The following is an 18,828-nucleotide window of genomic DNA, read 5'->3' as shown; positions in this document are numbered from 1 at the left end:
GGGGACGCCTCACCTTGTCGTATACTAGAGAACGCTACGTGAGCAGGTGTCTATACATATGAAGAATGTGGCAGGTGTTCTGATCGAAAGGAAGGCTTTGGGGCGCCTGGGTGGCTCAGTCGGTTGAGCATGCGACTTCGGCTCAGGTGATGATCTCGCGGTCTGTGAGTTCGAGCCCCGCGTCGGGCTCTGTGCTGACAGCTCAGAGCCTGGAGCCTGCTTCCGATTCTGTCTCTGTCTGTCTCTCTCTCTCTCTCTGTCCCTCCCCCACTCGTGCTCTGTCTCTCTCTCTCAAAAATAAAAATAAACATTACAAAAATTAAAAAAAAAAAAAGAGAGAGAGCCAGGAAGATTTCTGATCCACATCAGAGAACTAAACCCGCACTCACACACGAGGTGTGTGTACCCCACAAGGTGCACCCAGAAGCCAGCCTGCCTCTTTCTCTTGCTCTAAGGGGAACCCTGTTGCCCTCCCAGAAGAAGCGTGCAGGCCAGTCTCCAGCTCTTCCGGCCTGATGCTCTCAGGCGTCGGGAAGTCCTTCGGGTCCAGCACCACAACTTCATCACCCACCCCCTTTAGGGCCGCTTCCTTCCTCTCGCTCTGTCCTTTCTCGGGCCAGGAAACACAGGCAGGGCTGGCGTGGGCACATGTGGTGCCTGCGTTGCTTTTCTAAATCACCTGCCGTCTCGCTGCCTGACTGTCATCTGAGGCTGGGGAGAGCCTGGTCCGTGGCTCTGTCAGGTGTGTGTGCAGAAGGAAAGGTCAGGAAGGTCTTCTGCGATGGGGACGGCTGTACCCGGGCACCGGTACCTGTTAGGCATCGTCCAAATGCTGTCCCTCAGAGCGAACCTTTTGGGGGCGGGCAGGATGTTGTGCAGACAGCTGGCCACGTCTCTCTCCCGCTCTGGGCTGCTGTGTCCCCCAGCCGCAGGAGACAGCGTGATCCAGTGCCCGTCCCTCCTCCCCGCAGGCATGGGCTCTCAGAGGCAGAGCTGAAGGACGTCCTGTCCTTGGATGACGAGGCCCTGCAGGTGGTCTACCGAGACTGGACCCCGCCCAGCAAGGAGCTGCTGCGTTTTCCACCGCTGCTCTGGGTGAGGCTTCGCCGGGATCTGGACCACTGCTTGGCCCGGCGGCCCGTGGACGGCTTCACGCTCCTGGCCATTGCCCACAGGTGGGTCCAGCGTGGCGGTAGTGCTCTCTGGGTGCCCGAGAGCGAGGACTCGCGCCTCGGGCTCCTCCTTGTTCCAGATCCTTCTTCTAACCCTGGTCCCAGCGAACCAGCGCAGCATCCAAGGCTTTCCACATCACCGACTCGGACACAACTAAGTTGTTTTTGAAACTGAGGATCGGGTCACATAACACAAAATTCACCATTTTCAAGGGTACAAATTCAGTAACATTTAGTGCATCCACAATGTTGGGTAACCAGCCTCTCTAAACAGTTCCAGAACAATTCTATCCGCCCCCCCAAAGGACACCTCGTTCCCATCAGCAGTCACTCCCTACTCCCCCAGCTCCTAGAACCTGCTAATCTGCTTTCTGTCTCCATGGATTTGCCTGATCTGGACATTTCATATACGTGGGATCAGGCAACATGTATACAGAAGGCAAGATGTCCCCTCAGCCTCTGAGCATGACTGGGGGTGGGGGAGGACAGCAGATGAGGAATATGCCCCCCCACCCCCAACATTCCAGAGTGGGGGGAAAAAAGAACACAATATTCAGGAGCATATGAGAACGGCCCTGAACTCCTAGCCTCTCCCTCCCACCGGGCCTTTGCACATGCCATTCCCTTGCCCTGGAATACCGTCGTTTTCTGATACGGTTCACCACACAGACTCCTACTTAACCTCTGAGGCCCAGCCTTTTGTGTCTGGCTTCTTTCCTCAGCATAAAGGTTCGCAGGCTCATCCGTGTTGTAGTGTGAATCGGGGCTTCATTCCTTGGCTGAAAAATAACCTGTTGCATGGATGGACCACATTTTGTTTATCTGTGCGTCTTGGGACCGTGATCGGTGCTGCCGTGAACATGTGTGCACAGGTGTTTGTTTGAATACCTGCTTTTGCTTCGTTTTGTTCTTAAGTAGGCTCCACACCAAGCGTGGGGCCCAGCTCAGGGCTTGAACTCGTGACCCTGAGATTAAGACCTGAGCTGAGATCAAGAGCCCGACACCTAACCGACTGAGCCACGTGGGCGCCCCTGAACACCTATTTTTTAATTCTCTTGGTCTACACCTGGGAGTGGAGTTGCTGGGTCAGACAGTACCTTGTTTTATGTTTAACTTATTGAGAAACCCAAATGTTCCTTTTCCAAGTAACTTTATTAAAGGGGAAAGAAGAGGGGCGCCTGGGTGGCTCAGTCGGTTAAGCGTCCAACTTCAGCTCAGGTCACGATCTCGCGGTCCGTGAGTTTGAGCCCCGCGTTGGGCTCTGGGCTGATGGCTCAGAGCCTGGAGCCTGTTTCCGATTCTGTGTCTCCCTCTCTCTCTGCCCCTCCCCCGTTCATGCTCTGTCTCTCTCTGTCCCAAAAATAAATAAACGTTAAAAAAAAAATAAATACAGGGGAAAGAAGAAAGATGGGCCAATTTATAGATAGATGTTAGGTAACCAATGGGACGGGTGGTCAGTGGAGGCAGTGAGCATCCGGCAGGGGCTCAGGAGGGACCCGCAATTGGGAACAGCCTCCTGGAAGGCGGGTGGCCCCCCTCTCAGCTCACCAATCGCCCAGGCCCAAGAGCCCGTGTCCCCTCTCTGCAGGCAGCTGGCCGAGGTGGTCCAAGAGCGCTACCTGTCCGGGGTCGAGAGAGCCAAGAGGCATGGGGTCTTGGCTGACTTCTTCTCAGGGGCCTGGAGCCAGGGCACCAAGAAGCTCATCACCCTGCCGCTCGTGGGGAAGCCCCTGAACCTGGACCGCATGGTGAGGTGTCTGCCTGGGGTCCCTGCTCTCTACCTGCAGTCTCTGCCCTGCCGTGCAGGCAAGGTCAAGGCTGCCTGGCGAGGACCGCCCGCTCCTTCCTTCCTTCTTTTCCACCCAGAATACCATCCTGACCTTCTTCCTTTCCCTCCCCCACAAAAGGCGGGATGTCCCCTCAGCCTCTGAGCATGACTGGGGGTGGGTGGGGAACAGCAGATGAGGAATATGTCCCCCATTCCATGCCCCAACATTCCAGAGCAGGGGAGAAAAAGAATCAAAATATTCAGGAGCATATGAGAAAGGCCCTGAATTCCTGGCGTCTCCCGCCTCTGGGCCTTTGCACATGCCATCCCCTTGCCCTGGAACACCGTCGTTTTCTGATATGGTTCACCACACAGACTCCTACTTAACCTCTGAGGCCCAGCTCCGATGCCCCTTGGATTCCCTGAGCCCCGAGTTCCTCCCTCTGCCCTGGCCCTGCCTGTGGTGGGTGTGGGACATCTCTGTCTGAAATTGTGTCCCCGTCCCCTCCAGTGTCACCTGTGCGTGGCTTGGCCCATGTTTGTGGAGCGAACGAATGAGCTTGGGTCATAGTGGCCTGGTTGTCGGCCCCCTCCTCCTCTGCAGGTGGCCCCTCAGCCCCTGTGGTTCTCAGACACGGTCGCAAATGTGCGGAAGCTGAAGGAGATGCCTCATCACCTGGTCCACTCAGGTCGCCTTGAAACGCTGAAGCAGGAAGTTCTGGGTGAGGGTCGCACCCGTTTCGGAGGGGACTCAGTGGGTCCCAACCTTCCGCTGTGCTCCCGCATACGTCAGAATCCTCGACTCCGCTTAAGACAGTGGTTCTCACCAGGGGTCATTCTGTGCCCCCGCCACCAGCAGGGGACACGTGGCAATGTCCGGGGACGTTTTGGTTGTCACAGCTCAGGCAAGGGAGTGCTACTGGCATCTAGTCCCAGCTGATAGGGCAGACGTGAGAAATGTGGTCTTAGAATGAGACCCTGTCTGTCCGTCTGTCTATCATATCATATGACAGATATAATATGATAATCTTTGTATTTAGCCACCTATCACCCCTCTACCCACCCACCTTCCTATTTGTCTCTCTATCTATCCTTCTGTTCATCCCCGTGAGTCTCAACCGGGGGTGATTCTGCACCCAGGAGACTTTTGGCAACGTTCGTGTTTTTGATGATCACCCCCGGGGAGGTGCTATGGCATCCAGTGGGTGGAGGCCAGGGGTGCTGGTCGGCCCCGCACAGTGCACGGCCCCACCGCAGAGAATGACGCGGCCCCAAACCTCAGCAGTGTCGAGGCCGTGAACCCCCAGAGAAACGGAGAGGTGAGACCAGCCTCCAAGTATGAACGAGAAGGAAACGTGTGCCCCTACAATACCCCCTCCCCTCTCCCTGCCCACAGGCAGCATGAACTGGATTTCCTGCCGTGGCCTCTCTGGAGGTATCGAGAGCCTGTTGGACGACTTTGACCTGTATGCCCCTTACCTGGACTGTCCGGAGGTCGGCCTGGTCCGGGAAGCCCTCCAGCTGTGCCGCCCGGCCCTGGAGCTCCGAGGCATGGGTGAGTCGGCCTGGCGGGGGGCTTCACTCTGCACTGAGTTCTAGAAAATCATTCTCTTCACCAAGACCCCAGCTGGATTTTCATTAGCCGGCACACTTTTCCTGTCTACACCTGTGGGGTTTCTAGAATTTAGAATGGAAGCTGGAAGAGCTTTGGAGTGAAGCGTTTTCTAGAAAAAGGGCCAGATAGGAAAAATGTCAGGCAAAAATCGAGGAAATTATGTCAATATTAATATAATAAGAGAGAAAACACGTTCCCCCAATTTTTATTGGTAACATTTGAAACAGAGTGATAGTAGTTGAACATGACTTTTTGTAACTCAAGTCTACTCAAGAGAAAGAAGGAGTGGGGCGCCTGGGTGGCTTGGTAGGTAAAGCGTCCGACTTCGGCTCAGGTCATGATCTCACAGCTCATGGGGTTGAGCCCCGCATCGGGCTCTGGGCTGATGGCTCAGAGCCTGGAGCCTGCTTCGGATTCTGTGTCTCCCTCTCTCTCTGCCCCTCCCCTGCTCACTCTCTCTCTCTCTCTCAAAAAATAAATAAACATTAAAAATTAAAAAAAAAAAAAAAGAAAGAAGGGGGCAATTTTTGTCCTAGGGGATGACATTTTGCCTAACCGGGGATCAAAGTCGGTGTTTTCAGCACACGGCTCAGTGACATCAGGCACTTTCCCACAGGTGGGCAGCCACCACCACTATCCACCTCCGGAACCAGTTCATCTTGCAAAACTGAACCTGTGTCCCCATCAAACACAAACTCCTCATTCCCTTCCCCCAGCCCCGGGCACCCATCATCTACTCTCTGTGAATCTGACTACCGTAGGGACCTCATCCAAGTGGCCTCAGACAGTCTTGGCCCTCCCGTGTCTGGCTTCTTTCACTTGGCGTGATTTCCTCAGCGTTCGTCCATGTTGTAGCAGGTGTCAGAATCTCCATCTTTAAAAGGCAGGAAAGCATTGCGTTGGGCCGATGGACCTCATTTCGTTTCTCCATCCCTCCACTGATGGACACTTGGGTCGTTTCTACGTATTGCCCGTTGTGACGAATGCTGCTGGGAACACAGGTATACAACTATCTTTTCAAGACCCTGCTTAAAAAACCTCTCTGGAGTAGACACCCAGAAGTACAATTGTCGGATCAGATCGTAATTCGATGTTCATTTTTTCGAGAAACCACCATACGGCAGCTGCACCGTTTTACGTTCCCGCCAGCAAGCAGCGCACGGGGGCTCCGATTTCTTTCTGTCCTCACCAGCCCTCGTCATTTTCTGGTTTTTAAAACACTGAGAGTCATCCTGATGAGCGTGAGGTGGCCTGGGTGGTTGTTATCGTACAATCCCCACCTGGTTTTGATTTGAGGGTTTTATAAGGAGTTTTATGAAGGTGCTTAAGTCCCTACATCCCTTCTGTGGCTCCCTTGGAGCTTAACCAAATGCCCCTCCTGGGAGAAGCCTGTCCAGCCCCCACTGAGCCTGGACACCCTCCAGCCCCTGCATTCTTCACCACTACACCCCTTTTCCATCTGTCTCAGCACTTTTTAGTTTTTTTTAATTTTTATTAGGGAGAGAGAGAGAGAGACACGCATGCACGAGGTGGGGAGGGGCAGAAGGAGAGAGAGAACCCCTAGCAGGCTCTACGCCCAGCACGGAGCCCGACATGGGGTTCGATACATGACTCTGGGGTCATGATCTGAGCCGAAATCAAGCCGTATGCTCAACCCACTGAGCCACCCAGGCGCCCCTGCCTTGGCTCGTAATTATTATTTCTGTTGGTTTTCTTTTGCATCACCCGTGTGCCAAATTGCCAGCCCTAGCACATAGACCAGTCCTGGCCAAGAACACGGATTTTGAGCCCCACTGTGTTAATTCAAATCTGGGCCTTGCCACTTACTGGTGGTGTGACCTTGCAAGTCCCTGACGCTCCCCACCCCACCCCGCCTTGCTGTCCTCAGTCTTTCCATCTGCAAAATGGGGATGCTGGTCGACCCTCCTACCTACGGCTGTCCCCATGGGGCCATCCAAGGGGCCCGTTACTGTCATGACAGCACCAACCATGTTGATGTGAATGGCCTTGGATGAGCCATTTCTGCACAGAGCCTCAGTTTCCTGCAAAATGTGGGATTGGACTAAAGCATGTCTAAGATGCCACCCAAGTGGAAGAGGCCGGTGCCCACCATCAGCTTATGCCTTTCTTGTGCATTTTTGCTCACCAGTTGTAAACCTCACAGGGAGTGAGTTGCCAGGAAAAACAGCCTTGGGAACAACTGCCCAGTTTGAGGGAAGATTTAAAAGCCCAAATCACAGCATGTTCTTTGCAGGAATCCTTGATTAACAACCTGTGGCCGGCCCGGCACCAGCGGGTGTAGGAATGAATGTCACCACCAGAGGGCGCAGCCGGCCAACCTTGAGCTCCAGCACATTCCAGGACTTGGAGCCTCCTCCAAAGCCCGCCAGCATTCCCAATTTCTCCTATTGCCTTAGGCTCCAGGATGATTGGGTGCGATGGCGTTTCTGACTCTGTTTTTATTTTAAAAGCTGACATTTTGTTCATCATGGGCTTGGGGGGGCATTAATTTTGATTTTTTAAAAATATTGCATGGAAATAGTATTTATCTTGATGGTTGTGTTTGTGGGTGCCACCTTACATCTTGCACCCATGGTGAGTGGGGCACTTGACCCTGGTCCTGACCTTGCCTCATTCCACCTGCCAGCAAACCAAGGCACAAAGCTTTGTCACCATTGCCCCAAACCCCACAGTTGGGCAAGCCGACAGCAGAGACAATGAACTGCTTGCCTTCAGCGTCCCTGGTCTTCACTCAAGGTTGGAATAAAACTTTTTGGGTCAGATTCCCACCTCCTACTGGCTGTGTGACCTTGTACAAGTTGCTTAACCTCTCTGAGCCTCAATTTCCCCCTTTATGAACTTGGGATAATAATGACGGTATGTCTGTTGGGATAGGCAGAAAGCACTGCCCTCTCCACAGATATATTCGCTTCCTAATCCTTGGAACCTGTGACTCTTGTCTTATGCGGCAAACGATGTGACTAAATTAAGGAATTTGAGATGGAGAGTTTATCCTGGATTATCCAGATGGGCTCGAAAGGCAATCCCAAATGTCCTTATCACACGGAAGCAGCCTGGATGGGCCTGTCTGGATTCAGCTTCATGGTGGCTGTGGGCCCTTTAGCCTTGCTCTACATTTCACTGCTCAAGCTTGCTGCCTAAAAGCGGCCTCTACAACTTATTGGGTGTCTGTGATGTTCTAGGTGCTAAGAACAGAGCAATGAACGAGACAGACCCCATTCCTGTTTCGGGAAACTCAAGGTGTAGGGTAGTGAGGAGAGGCGGGGCCATAAAGAAAGGTTAATTGTAGCTGTGATGAGCTGGGGGGTGGGGCAGGTGGATTAGTGGGTTGGGCTGGAAAAGGCTTTTTAAAGAAGTGGCCCTTTAGCTAAAATTAGGAGGTGATTAGCATGAGAAAGGGGGAAGGCCAGTCCAGGCCAAAGGCCCCCACCCCCACCCAGGCTAAGAACCACCCGGGGCCCTGGAAGTAGGGGTGAGTGTTTGGGGAGAGAGACAGAGGCAGGAGAAGATGGCCCTTCCCCTTAACGTGAGTCCCCTTTGTTGCAGAGAGGAGCATCCTATATACAGAACTCCTGGCCAGACTCCATTTCTTCATGACCTCACATCCGGTGCTGGTGGGACAGCTGTGCCAACAGGCCCAGAACTGGTTCCGGATGTGCCCACATCCTGTGCTGGTACCCCTCACGGGATTCCTCCAGCCCCCGGGAGGACCCCTCCGGGCAACCCTCACCGGCTGTCACAAGGGTGAGTCTCTGGGACTGCAAAAATCCTGCCAGGCCCCCTCATGCCTGAGGGCAGCGGACGGCAGGTGTTTCTGGCTGCTCTCTGGGGCTCTCCTCTGTCAGTATAGGGAGGCCCCCGGGGTGCCATCAGGGCAAGCCTTTGCTGTCTCAGGCTGACTCCACTCTCTCTGCCCCCCAGGGACTGTAGATTACTAGTGTAAATACCACTAATGAGCCCAGAGCAAGGAGGTGCTGGCTGCCTCTAAGAATCCATCTTACAGATAGTTTCCATCTTACAGATAGTTTCTGGGATTTACTGGCTCGTGCTGGTAAGTCCAAAAGCTAGGGATTGTGTCCAACTGGTCCCTGAGAGGCTGGTGGAACTCATGGATTCTCCTCGGACACCAAAATGCCAGAGAAACTAGAGGACTTAGTTCTCTCTATTCATGTGTTATCCCTTGCTTCCCTCCTTCTTTCTGTCTGTCCTTCCGTCCATCCATCCATCCATCCATCCACACTTCCTTCCCTCCTTCCTTCCTTCCTTCCTTCCTTCCTTCCTTCCTTCCTTCCTTCCTTCCCCTCCTTCCTTCCTTTCTTCCTTCCCTCCACCTGTCAATCCATTAGCTATCTTTCAGCCCTCTGTCCACACCACTCATCTTTCCATTTCCCTCTGAACATCTTCCACTCACTCACTCACCCCACCACCCATCTGTGCACCCAGCCATTCATCAACCCGCCCACCCATCTATCAGTTGATTCATCTATCTACTCATCTAACATCCACCCATCCACTCACCCACTTATCCAGCCAGCCATCTAGCTATCCACTCATGCCCCAGTCTACCTCCATTCATCCACCCCTTTATCTGCCCACGCATAACTTCTTGCATTATTGAAAGGCCAGCAAATACAATTAAGTTGTGGCTCGAATGTCAGTTATTGCAAGTCGGGCCATTTCTGTGCCACATGGCCCTGTAGGGAGAGCTACACTCCCAAGGCATAGTGCTTCCAAAACAGAAGTTCTAAGAGACGAAGTACCATACATGGAGGAACTGATTTAGGGACAGCTGCTAGAATGCTGTGTTCAGAAGGGAATCTGATTTAATGGAGAAGCCTATCTTTATTAGGTTACAAGTTCAAATGGCTGTAACAAGGGACAAAATAGCAGTAGCTTAAATAAAAAAGCAGTTCATTTCCTCCCACTCCCACACAACAGTCCAGGCATAAGTAGAGGTAACACTGTGTCTCCAAGGTGTCAGGTGTTAGAAATAAGCCCACTGCCCCAGTCAAAGGAGGGACACGGACTCAGAGCACAGGGAAGCTAGGGTTTAAGCAACCAAGGGCAGGTGTCTGATGGACAGGCACAGTTGGGGCAGTTACAGCAGGCAATTTATCTCCTAGCTGCAAGTCCCTCCCCTGGTTCCTCATTGGCTGAGCACTACAGCGGCAAGTCCCTCCCCTGGTTCCTCACTGGCTGAGCACTACAGCGGCAAGTCCCTCCCCTGGTTCCTCACTGGCTGAGCACTACAGAGGCAAGTCCCTCCCCTGGTTCCTCACTGGCTGAGCACTACAGAGGCAAGTCCCTCCCCGGGTTCCTCACTGGCTGAGTACAACAGAGGCAAGTCCCTCCCCTGGTTCCTCACTGGCTGAGCACTACAGAGGCAAGTCCCTCCCCTGGTTCCTCACTGGCTGAGCACTACAGAGGCAAGTCCCTCCCCTGGTTCCTCATTGGCTGAGTACTGCAGAGGTTGCAGCCTTACTGGTAGTCGCCTATGTCCATGTAAGGCAAAAGTCTGATTGGAACGCATGTACCTTCCCCGAGGTGACACAGAGACTTCAGTCCTTTGGCGCGTGCTCATTGCAAAGCCCGCGAAAAATAAGCCCGCGAAACTCAGAGGGGAGGAGGAACCTGGAAGTGAAGTGTCTAAGGGTTTGGGACTCCATTGTGGGGGAGGGGGTTCGGACACATTTCCAATAGGTTGTAAAACTACTGTCAATTAGACAGCACAGCTTTTATTTGGTATTTCTGAAAATGAATCATCTCCCTTTCTTCTCGCATCAGGGACCTAGACTCAGTCTTGTTGCTCTGCCATTTTCAATGTGAAACTAACATTTGACGGCTCAGCAGTGGCCGTTCCAGCCCCGACCAATAGGATGGCCTTTCGGCCAGTAGGAAGTGGGAAGGGGAGGTGGATGGCAGACCCCTTCCCTTTGAGGGAGTGGTCTAGAAGCAGAATTTATCGCGTCTGTGAGAAGTGTCTCCTTGGTAAGATCTTGGCCATCTTCTGCTGCAAGGGAGCTTGGGAAATATGGCCTTTGTCCGGGTGAATGCGCACTCAGCTAACACCTGTGGGCTGTGGGCTTTGTTACAAAAAGAAGTCTGACCGGATGGCTATGGGGGACAAATCACAGTGCAGTGACTGATTAGGAAGTGGCAGTCACAGAGAAGTTTTTGTTTTTGCCACCCCCCCGGGTGGGGAGACGTTTTGTGTTCCAGACCCACTGTGCCTCTGTAGGAGCCCTAGTTATGTCAAAGCTCGGAAAGTTTCTACCCACTCTGGGCTTCAGTTTTTTCATTTGCTAAATGAGAAGTTTGAGCTCACATTTCCAGGGTCACACAGTGAATGACCAGAGAAAGAAAGAAAAGGAAAGGAAAGAGAAAAGGAAAGGAAAACAAATCCCATGTCCGTACTCCCTGTCCCAGTGAGGTGGGAACAAAATCCAGTCCTCTCAGACTTGGACTGGCTCTGATTTCAACTTTCCCCTATTTTATATATGGGAAACTGAGGCACTGAGCCGGGAAAGGAATCGCCCCTGCGTGAGAACCGCTGAGCTTGGGAGACACTTACAACCTAGCGTCGTCCCTAAGAGCAACATGAGCATTGCAATCGAGATCTGAATCTGGCGTCTGACAGTGCTGGAACTTTCTAGGTGTGTGGCTCTGGACAAGGGGCTGAATCTGTGCCTCAGTTTCCCTATCTGTAAAGCGGGGGCCCATTAGAGGGCCCCATGGCTGAGCGCTCAGACACGGGAGCTGACGTGGTCGCTCGCTGTTGTCTCTGTGTGGCTGCAGGCATCACGGCCATGGCGTGGAGCGTGGAAGAGAGGCTGCTGGTTGTTGGCACCCATGATGGCACCGTGGCTGTGTGGGACACGGAAGAACATCAGGTGATCCATATGCACATGGGACACACAGGTGAGGCCTGGAAAGTGGGCTTTGTCAACTTCGTCATCAAGATAGATAAGGTTTCGGGGCGCCTGTGTGGCTCAGTTGGTTTGAACATCCAACTTCGGCTCAGGTCATGATCTCCCGGTTCGTGGGTTCGAGCCCCGCCTTGGGCTCTGTGCTGATGGCTCAGAGCCTGGAGCCTGCTTCAGATTCTGTGTCTCCCTCTCTCTCAGCCCCTCCCCTGCTCACGCTCTGTCTCTCTCTCTCTCTCTCAAAAATAAATAAGGATAAAACAAAATTTTTTTAAGATAAATAAGATTTCAATGGAATATTTTTAAAAATAAAAATTAATGCAAAAAAAAAATCCACCATGAATAAATATCAAGCTGTCTTAAAGACAGGATTGGCAAGAGCACTGTGCCAAGCCATATGGGAGCCAAGGACAAAACGGAAGCTCAGTAATTTGGCACCTCCTTACATTTGGCACCCAAGATGAGTGCCTCGCTCACCTTACCTTAACACTGGCCCAAGTCAGACTCAGGCATTTGGGAAGGCGAAATGTAGTTATGCATGGTAATCAGGGCAACAAGATGTCTGAGCAGCAGTCCAAGTGACCGACTTAGGACAGTTAGGTAAAGCATTTCTCCCAGCTGGGGATGCTTCGGCCAAGACACAAAGGGTGTGAAGAAAGAAGTGTGCAAAGGGCAGGGACAGGGGAGGGAGGCTGGTGTGTTTATAGAACAGCAAGGTCGCCATGAGGCTGGAGCTTGAGACATTATAGCAAATCAAAGAAGCCAGTCACAAAAGCCTACAGTCAGTATGATTTGTTTATACAAAATGTCCAGAACAGGCAGATCTAGAGAGACACAAAACAGATTAGTTGTTGCTGGTTGGCGAGGGAGGAATGGGAAGTGATTGCTCATGAGGACAGGGGTTCCTTTTGGGGGTGATGGAAATGTTCCGGAATCAGATAGGGGTGACGGTTGCACAGCATTGCGAATGTGTTAGATGCCAATGAATTACACACCTCCAAACGGTTGAAACGACAAGGAGAGAAAGGGGGAGGGAATGCCAGCTTTTTGAGGTTTTGAAAACACTCTTATTGTAGACTGTGGTGATGGTGTCACAGCTCTGTGACCACACAAAGACCAACGAATTGTACCGTCATACATGGGGTGGGGGAATTTCATGCCCATGAATTATATCTCAATAAAGATGTTAAAAAACTATTTTATCATTATGGAGCTTCTGGGTGGCTCAGTCTGTTGAGCAACCGACTCTTGATTTGGACTCAGGTCATGATCCGAGGGTCGTGGGATCAAGCCCCGAGTCAGGCTCTGCATTGAGCATGGAACCTGCTTAAGATTCTCTTTCTCTCTCTGCCCCTCCTTCACTTGCACTCACTCTCTCTCTCTCTCTCTCTCTCTCTCTCTCTCATATAAAAAATATATGTCACTGCAATTTAAGTATGTACAGTTTTATAATTTTTTCTCAACATTTTGCCATAACCAATCTTTTATTTCCATCGAATCTTTTTTTAAAAAACAACTTTATTGAGGTGTAATTGACATACCATTTCACCTGTTTTAAGTGTAATGCAATGATTTTTAGATTTACTGAGTTGTACAACCATCACCCTAATGCTAGAACTTTCTATCACCCCAAGGAGTCCTCTCTGCGCGGCCCGCCCTCTGTGGAGTACATCTCCACTCTCACGCCCAGCCCCATGGCAACCACCCATGTGCTTCCTGGATCTATCAACTTTCTGGTGCGGGACATTCGATGTGGAAGGAACAGTATCGTGGAAGGAACAGTATCCGTATTACGTACGATGTGGAAGGAACAGTATCCGTATCAGTCGGAGGGCATTTACATTGTTTCCAACTTGAGGCTGTTAGGAATCTTGCTGTTGTGATCCATCCAGTGTCACATTTATCATGTTTAAATGCAGCAAAATATTTCATTCTTCTCAACAGATCATGTTCCAGAATGTATTAAATGATTTTTTTTTTAATTTTTTTTTTCAACATTTTTTATTTATTTTTGGGACAGAGAGAGACAGAGCATGAACAGGGGAGGGGCAGAGAGAGAGGGAGACACAGAATCGGAAACAGGCTCCAGGCTCCGAGCCATCAGCCCAGAGCCTGACGCGAGGCTCGAACTCACGGACCGCGAGATCGTGACCTGGCTGAAGTCGGACGCTTAACCGACTGCGCCACCCAGGCGCCCCTTAAATGATTTTTTAAAATGTTTTTATTTTAACTTGTTTTGTATTATTATTTTATTATTTTTTTAATGTTCATTTATTTATTTATTTTTTATTTTTTTTTTTAACGTTTATTTATTTTTGAGACAGAGAGAGAGAGACAGAGCATGAACGGGGGAGGAGCAGAGAGAGAGGGAGACACAGAATTGGAAGCAGGCTCCAGGCTCTGGGCCATCAGCCCAGAGCCCGACGCGGGGCTCGAACTCACGGACCGCGAGATCGTGACCTGGCTGAAGTCGGACGCTTAACCGACTGCGCCACCCAGGCGCCCCTAATGTTCATTTATTTTTGACAGAGTGAGAGACAGGGCATGAGCGGGGGAGGGGAAGAGAGAGAGGAAGACACAGAATCTGAAACAGGCTCCAGGATCTGAGCTGTCCGCACAGAGCCTGATGCGGGGCTTGAACTCACGGACCCCGAGATCATGACCTGAGCCGAAGTCGGACGCTCAACTGACTGAGCCACCCAAGCGCCCCTTATTTTTATAAATTGACATCCAAATTAGTTAGCATATAGTGCAACAATGATTTCAGGAGTAGATTCCTTAGTGCCCCTTACCCATTTAGCCCATCCCCCCTCCCACAACCCCTCCTGTAACCCTCAGTTTGTTCTCCATATTTATGAGTCTCTTCTGTTTTGTCCCCCTCCCTGTTTTTATATTATTTTTGTTTCCCTTCTCTTATGTTCATCCGTTTTGTCTCTTAAAGTCCTCACATGAGTGAAATCATATGATTTTTGTCTTTCTCTGACTAATTTCACTCAGCATAATACCCTCCAGTTCCATCCATGTAGTTGCAAATGGCAAGATTTCATTCTTTTTCCTTGTCGAGTAATATTCCATTGTATATGTATACCACATCTTCTTTATCTGTTCATCCATCGATGGACATTTGGGCTCTTTCCATACTTCGGCAATTGTCAATAGTGCTGCTATAAACATGGGGGTGCATGTGTCCCTTGAAACAGCACACCTGCATCCCGTGGATAAATGCCTAGTGGTACAATTGCTGGGTCGTAGAGTAGTTCTATTTTTAATTTTTTGAGAAACCTCCATACTGTTTTCCAGAGTGGCTGCACCAGCTTGCATTCCCATTAAATGATTTTTTTAAAATTTATTTTATTTCGGGGCGCCTGGGTGGCTCAGTCGGATAAGCGTCCGACTTTGGCTTAGGTCATGATCTCACAGCTTGTACGTTCAAGACCCCTGCGTCAGGCTCTGTGCTGACAGCTCACAGCCTGGAGCCTGCTGAGGATTCTGTCTCTCTCTCTCTCTCTCTCTCTCTGCCCCTCCCCTGCTCACTGTCTCTCTTTCTCTCTCAACATAAAAATTAAAACCTTAAAAAGTTTTTTAAGTTTATTTTTATTTCATTCATTTTTTAAAGTTTTTGTTATTTAGGCTATTTCTAGTGTTCTGCTATTATGGATTCTACTGTGATGAACCTCTTTTTACTCTCATCAACATTTTTTTCCTTCTGTTGAATATTTCCAGTGAGTAGGAGTCTTGAACTGGAGGATGTGAGCATTTCTATGGGTTTTGAGAAGTGTGTATGTAGCAGAATACACTGCCCCTCCCCCGACCCCAAAGCTGCCAGCATCAGACGTCCTCAACATATTCTTTTCTTTTTTCCCAAGAGCTGGGAATGACGTGGGTACTGATAGAGTATCTGTCAGATTCCATTCATTTTATTATCATCAGGATGGCTAGTTTCACATAGGTCTATCCGATATTTGTATTTTTGTGTGCGTGGGCCACCTGTCCAGGACCTGAACCCATTTACCCATGGACCTTGATTCATTTTTTAAAAAGTCATCAACGGGGCACCTGGGTAGCTCAGTCGGTTAAGTGTCCGACTTCAGCTCAGGTCATGATCTCACAGTTTGTGAGTTCAAGCCCCGCATCGGGCTCTGTGCCAACAGTTCAGAGCCTGGAGCTTGTTTCCGATTCTGTGTCTCCCTCTCTCTCTGCCCCTCCCCCACTCATACTCTTTCTCTCTCAAAATAAGTAAACACACACACACACAAATTTTTTTAAGTCATCAAAGTCTTATTATTTGTAATTAGGAAAACTCAGCAATCAGTTTACTAACAAAACGGAAAGCGTTACAGGCATATGTAATAAGGAGAGTGAAAATTTCCCATCACATGCTAGCAAGCTGGACGTGGTTTGCCCTGGTGTTTGCAAGAGACCTGATTGTGAAGTTCTCAGGAATGTGGTGAGGCAGTGATCACAGGCATTATCAAATATGAAATTTTAGAAGCTTGCAGTTAAGTCAATTCCATTCAAACAAGGTAATACATATCCAAAACTCATCACTTTCTTTTTTGTGTGTTTATTTATTTTGAGAGAGAGAGAGCGAGCGTGAACAAGCTCCAGCAGGGGAGGGGCAGAGAGAGAGGTGGAGAGAGAGAATCCCAAGAAGAGAGAATCCTGAGCTGAGAGTGCAGAGCCCAACCTGGGGCTTGAATTCAAGAGCGGCGAGATCATGACCTGAGCGGAAATCATGAATCAGATGCTTAACTTTAACCGACTGAGCCACCCAGACGCCCCAAAACTTACTACTTTCAAAGTATTATACTGCACTTTATTACCCGTGTGCTTGACTACCATACCCGCAAGGTGGAAATGGGCTGCTACTGAACTCTCTTCACAACCTTATATTCAATGAGGAGTCATGTTAGTGGCTTGAAATCAACCACGGGCGGAAATAGTTACACCAAGGAAATTGACAAAATGCCACAAGTCAGGGCTTCCCCCAACCCCTCTGGAGAGTCTGTTGTTCATCATTTATCAGCATATTGTTGTTCTAGTCCCTTCCCCCAGCAGGTGTTCGGATAATACACACATATATACAGTTTTATATATAGCCATCTAAGCCTTTGCTTGCATAACCTTTTGGTTTTTTCAGTTAACATCACGTATTTTGCCTCTTTCCACATTGTGTGTATGTCTCTAATTCACTTTTACTGTGACATAGTGTTCCACATACGGAGATATTTTGCAACACGTTACTATTTATAAAACTTTTGGTTGAAAAATACCCAAACCACAACAAATCAAAATTACCCACTGTCCTACTGTCCTTTGAATTATAAAGAGATAAAACTCCCTTTAGTCTCTCCCACCCTTCAGTCTCCATGGAACTGATTGGTAGTCAGAGTTTATTAAATGCCAGAACTAATTTTTTTCTAGGCTTATGCAGATGTAGCTCTGTATAAGTTCATGTACTTTGAGTTTTTGTCAAAAGCAGATGGTACTATTTTATACACTGGGCTGTAACTTGCTTTTGTCACAATATATTGTAGAATATATCATGTAGAGGTTGAGAGCTTGAGTTCTGGGCTGGAGTCCTGGCTCCACGACTTATTAATCATGTGGTTTGGGATAAGTTACTATACTCAGCTGTGCCTCAGTTTCCATATCTATGCAATGGGATAATAATAGTACCTCGCACAATTTTTATGAGATTAAAGGAGTTTAATGCATGGAAACTACTAACCACTATGCTTGGCACATAGAAAGCCCTCAGTAAGTATTGGCTGTTGTAATAATTTATTATAGTTAGGTGTATATATACATCTATCTTATTATTTTTAATGGCTTTGTAATATTCTTTATAAAGATACACCATACTCTTTAACAACTCCCTTTTCATAAACAGGTTGTTTGCGATTTTCTTTTTATAAGACAATGCTGCAATTAACGTCTGACATCTTCACACACTTATGCTATTATTTCTATTGGACACATTCTTTTTTTATTTTTTTTTTCAACATTTTTTTATTATTTTTATTTTTGGGACAGAGAGAGACAGAGCATGAACGGGGGAGGGGCAGAGAGAGAGGGAGACACAGAATCGGAAACAGGCTCCAGGCTCCGAGCCATCAGCCCAGAGCCTGACGCGGGGCTCGAACTCACGGACCGTGAGATCGTGACCTGGCTGAAGTCGGACGCTTAACCGACTGCGCCACCCAGGCGCCCCGGACACATTCTTTTTTTAAAATTTTTTTAATGTTTATTTATTTTTGAGAGAGAGAGAGAGAGAGAGAGACAGAGCACGAGCAGGGGAGGGGCAGAGAGAGAGGGAGACACAGAATCTGAAGCAGGCTCCAGTCTCCAAGCTGTCAGCACAGAACCCAACGGGGGTCTCAAACTCATGAGCCGAGAGATCATGACCCGAGCCGAAATCAGATGCTCAACCGACTGAGCCACCCAGGCGCCCCTCTGTAAGACACATTCTTAAAAGTGGGATTTCTGAGTCAAATTGTATGCACATTTTTCCTTTTTCCCTTTTTTTCTGAGCATTTTATTTTGAAATAATTCTAGACTCATAAGAAGTTGCTACAATAGTGCAGAAAAGTCCCACATACCCTTTATCCACCATAGAAATGCTCACATCCTCCAGTTCAAGACTCTTACTCATTGGAAATATTCAACAGAAGGTTGATGAGAGACTTTGCTGTATTCCTGGATCAGTTCTAGTAGTTTTTTGGTGGAATCTTTTGGGTTTTCCATATAGAGTAGCATGTCATCTGCGAAGAGTGAAAGTTTGACCTCCTTCTGGCCGATCTGGATGCCTTTTATTTCTTTGTGTTGTCTGATTGCTGAGGCTAAGACTTCCAATACTATGTTGGATAGCAGTGGTGAGAGTGGATATCCCCGTCATGTCCCTGACCTTAGGGGGAAAGCTCTCAGTTTTTCCCCATTTAGGATGATATTAGTGTTGGGTCTTTCATATACGGCTTTTATGATCTTGAGATATGATCCTTCTGTTCCTACTTTCTTGAGGGTTTTTATCAAGAAAGAATGCTGTATTTGGTCAAATGCTTTCTCTGCATCTATTGAGAGGATCATATGGTTCTTGTCCTTTCTTTTATTGATGTGATGAGTCACGTTAATTGTTTTGCGGATATTGAACCAGCCTTGCATCCCAGGTATAAATCCCACTTGGTCGTGGTGCATAATTCTTTTAATGTATTGTTGGATCCGGTTGGCTAGTATCTTGTTGAGGATTTTTACATCCATGTTCATCAGGGAAATTGGTCTATAGTTTTCCTTTTTAGTGGGGTCTCTGTCTGGTTTTGGAATCAAGGTAGC

The 18,828-nt window shown here is 49.1% G+C and overlaps 1 protein-coding gene across 4 annotated transcripts in view; it reads left to right on the top strand.

Moving 5' to 3' along the window:
- NWD1 (NACHT and WD repeat domain containing 1) overlaps window positions 1-18,828 on the top strand; it is a 74,611-nt gene that overhangs the window by 28,012 nt on the left and 27,771 nt on the right. For all 4 annotated transcript variants that reach the window (XM_058727556.1, XM_058727554.1, XM_058727555.1 and 1 more), the window contains 6 exons: window positions 972-1,175; window positions 2,761-2,920; window positions 3,545-3,662; window positions 4,337-4,495; window positions 8,123-8,320; window positions 11,372-11,494. In XM_058727556.1, the coding sequence (XP_058583539.1) occupies window positions 972-1,175; window positions 2,761-2,920; window positions 3,545-3,662; window positions 4,337-4,495; window positions 8,123-8,320; window positions 11,372-11,494 (962 nt within the window). The remainder of the gene's footprint in view (window positions 1-971; window positions 1,176-2,760; window positions 2,921-3,544; window positions 3,663-4,336; window positions 4,496-8,122; window positions 8,321-11,371; window positions 11,495-18,828) is intronic.

This window comes from Neofelis nebulosa, chromosome 4, assembly GCF_028018385.1.
Source record: "Neofelis nebulosa isolate mNeoNeb1 chromosome 4, mNeoNeb1.pri, whole genome shotgun sequence".
NCBI lineage: Eukaryota > Metazoa > Chordata > Mammalia > Carnivora > Felidae > Neofelis > Neofelis nebulosa.
This window is presented reverse-complemented; position numbering and strand designations above follow the sequence as displayed.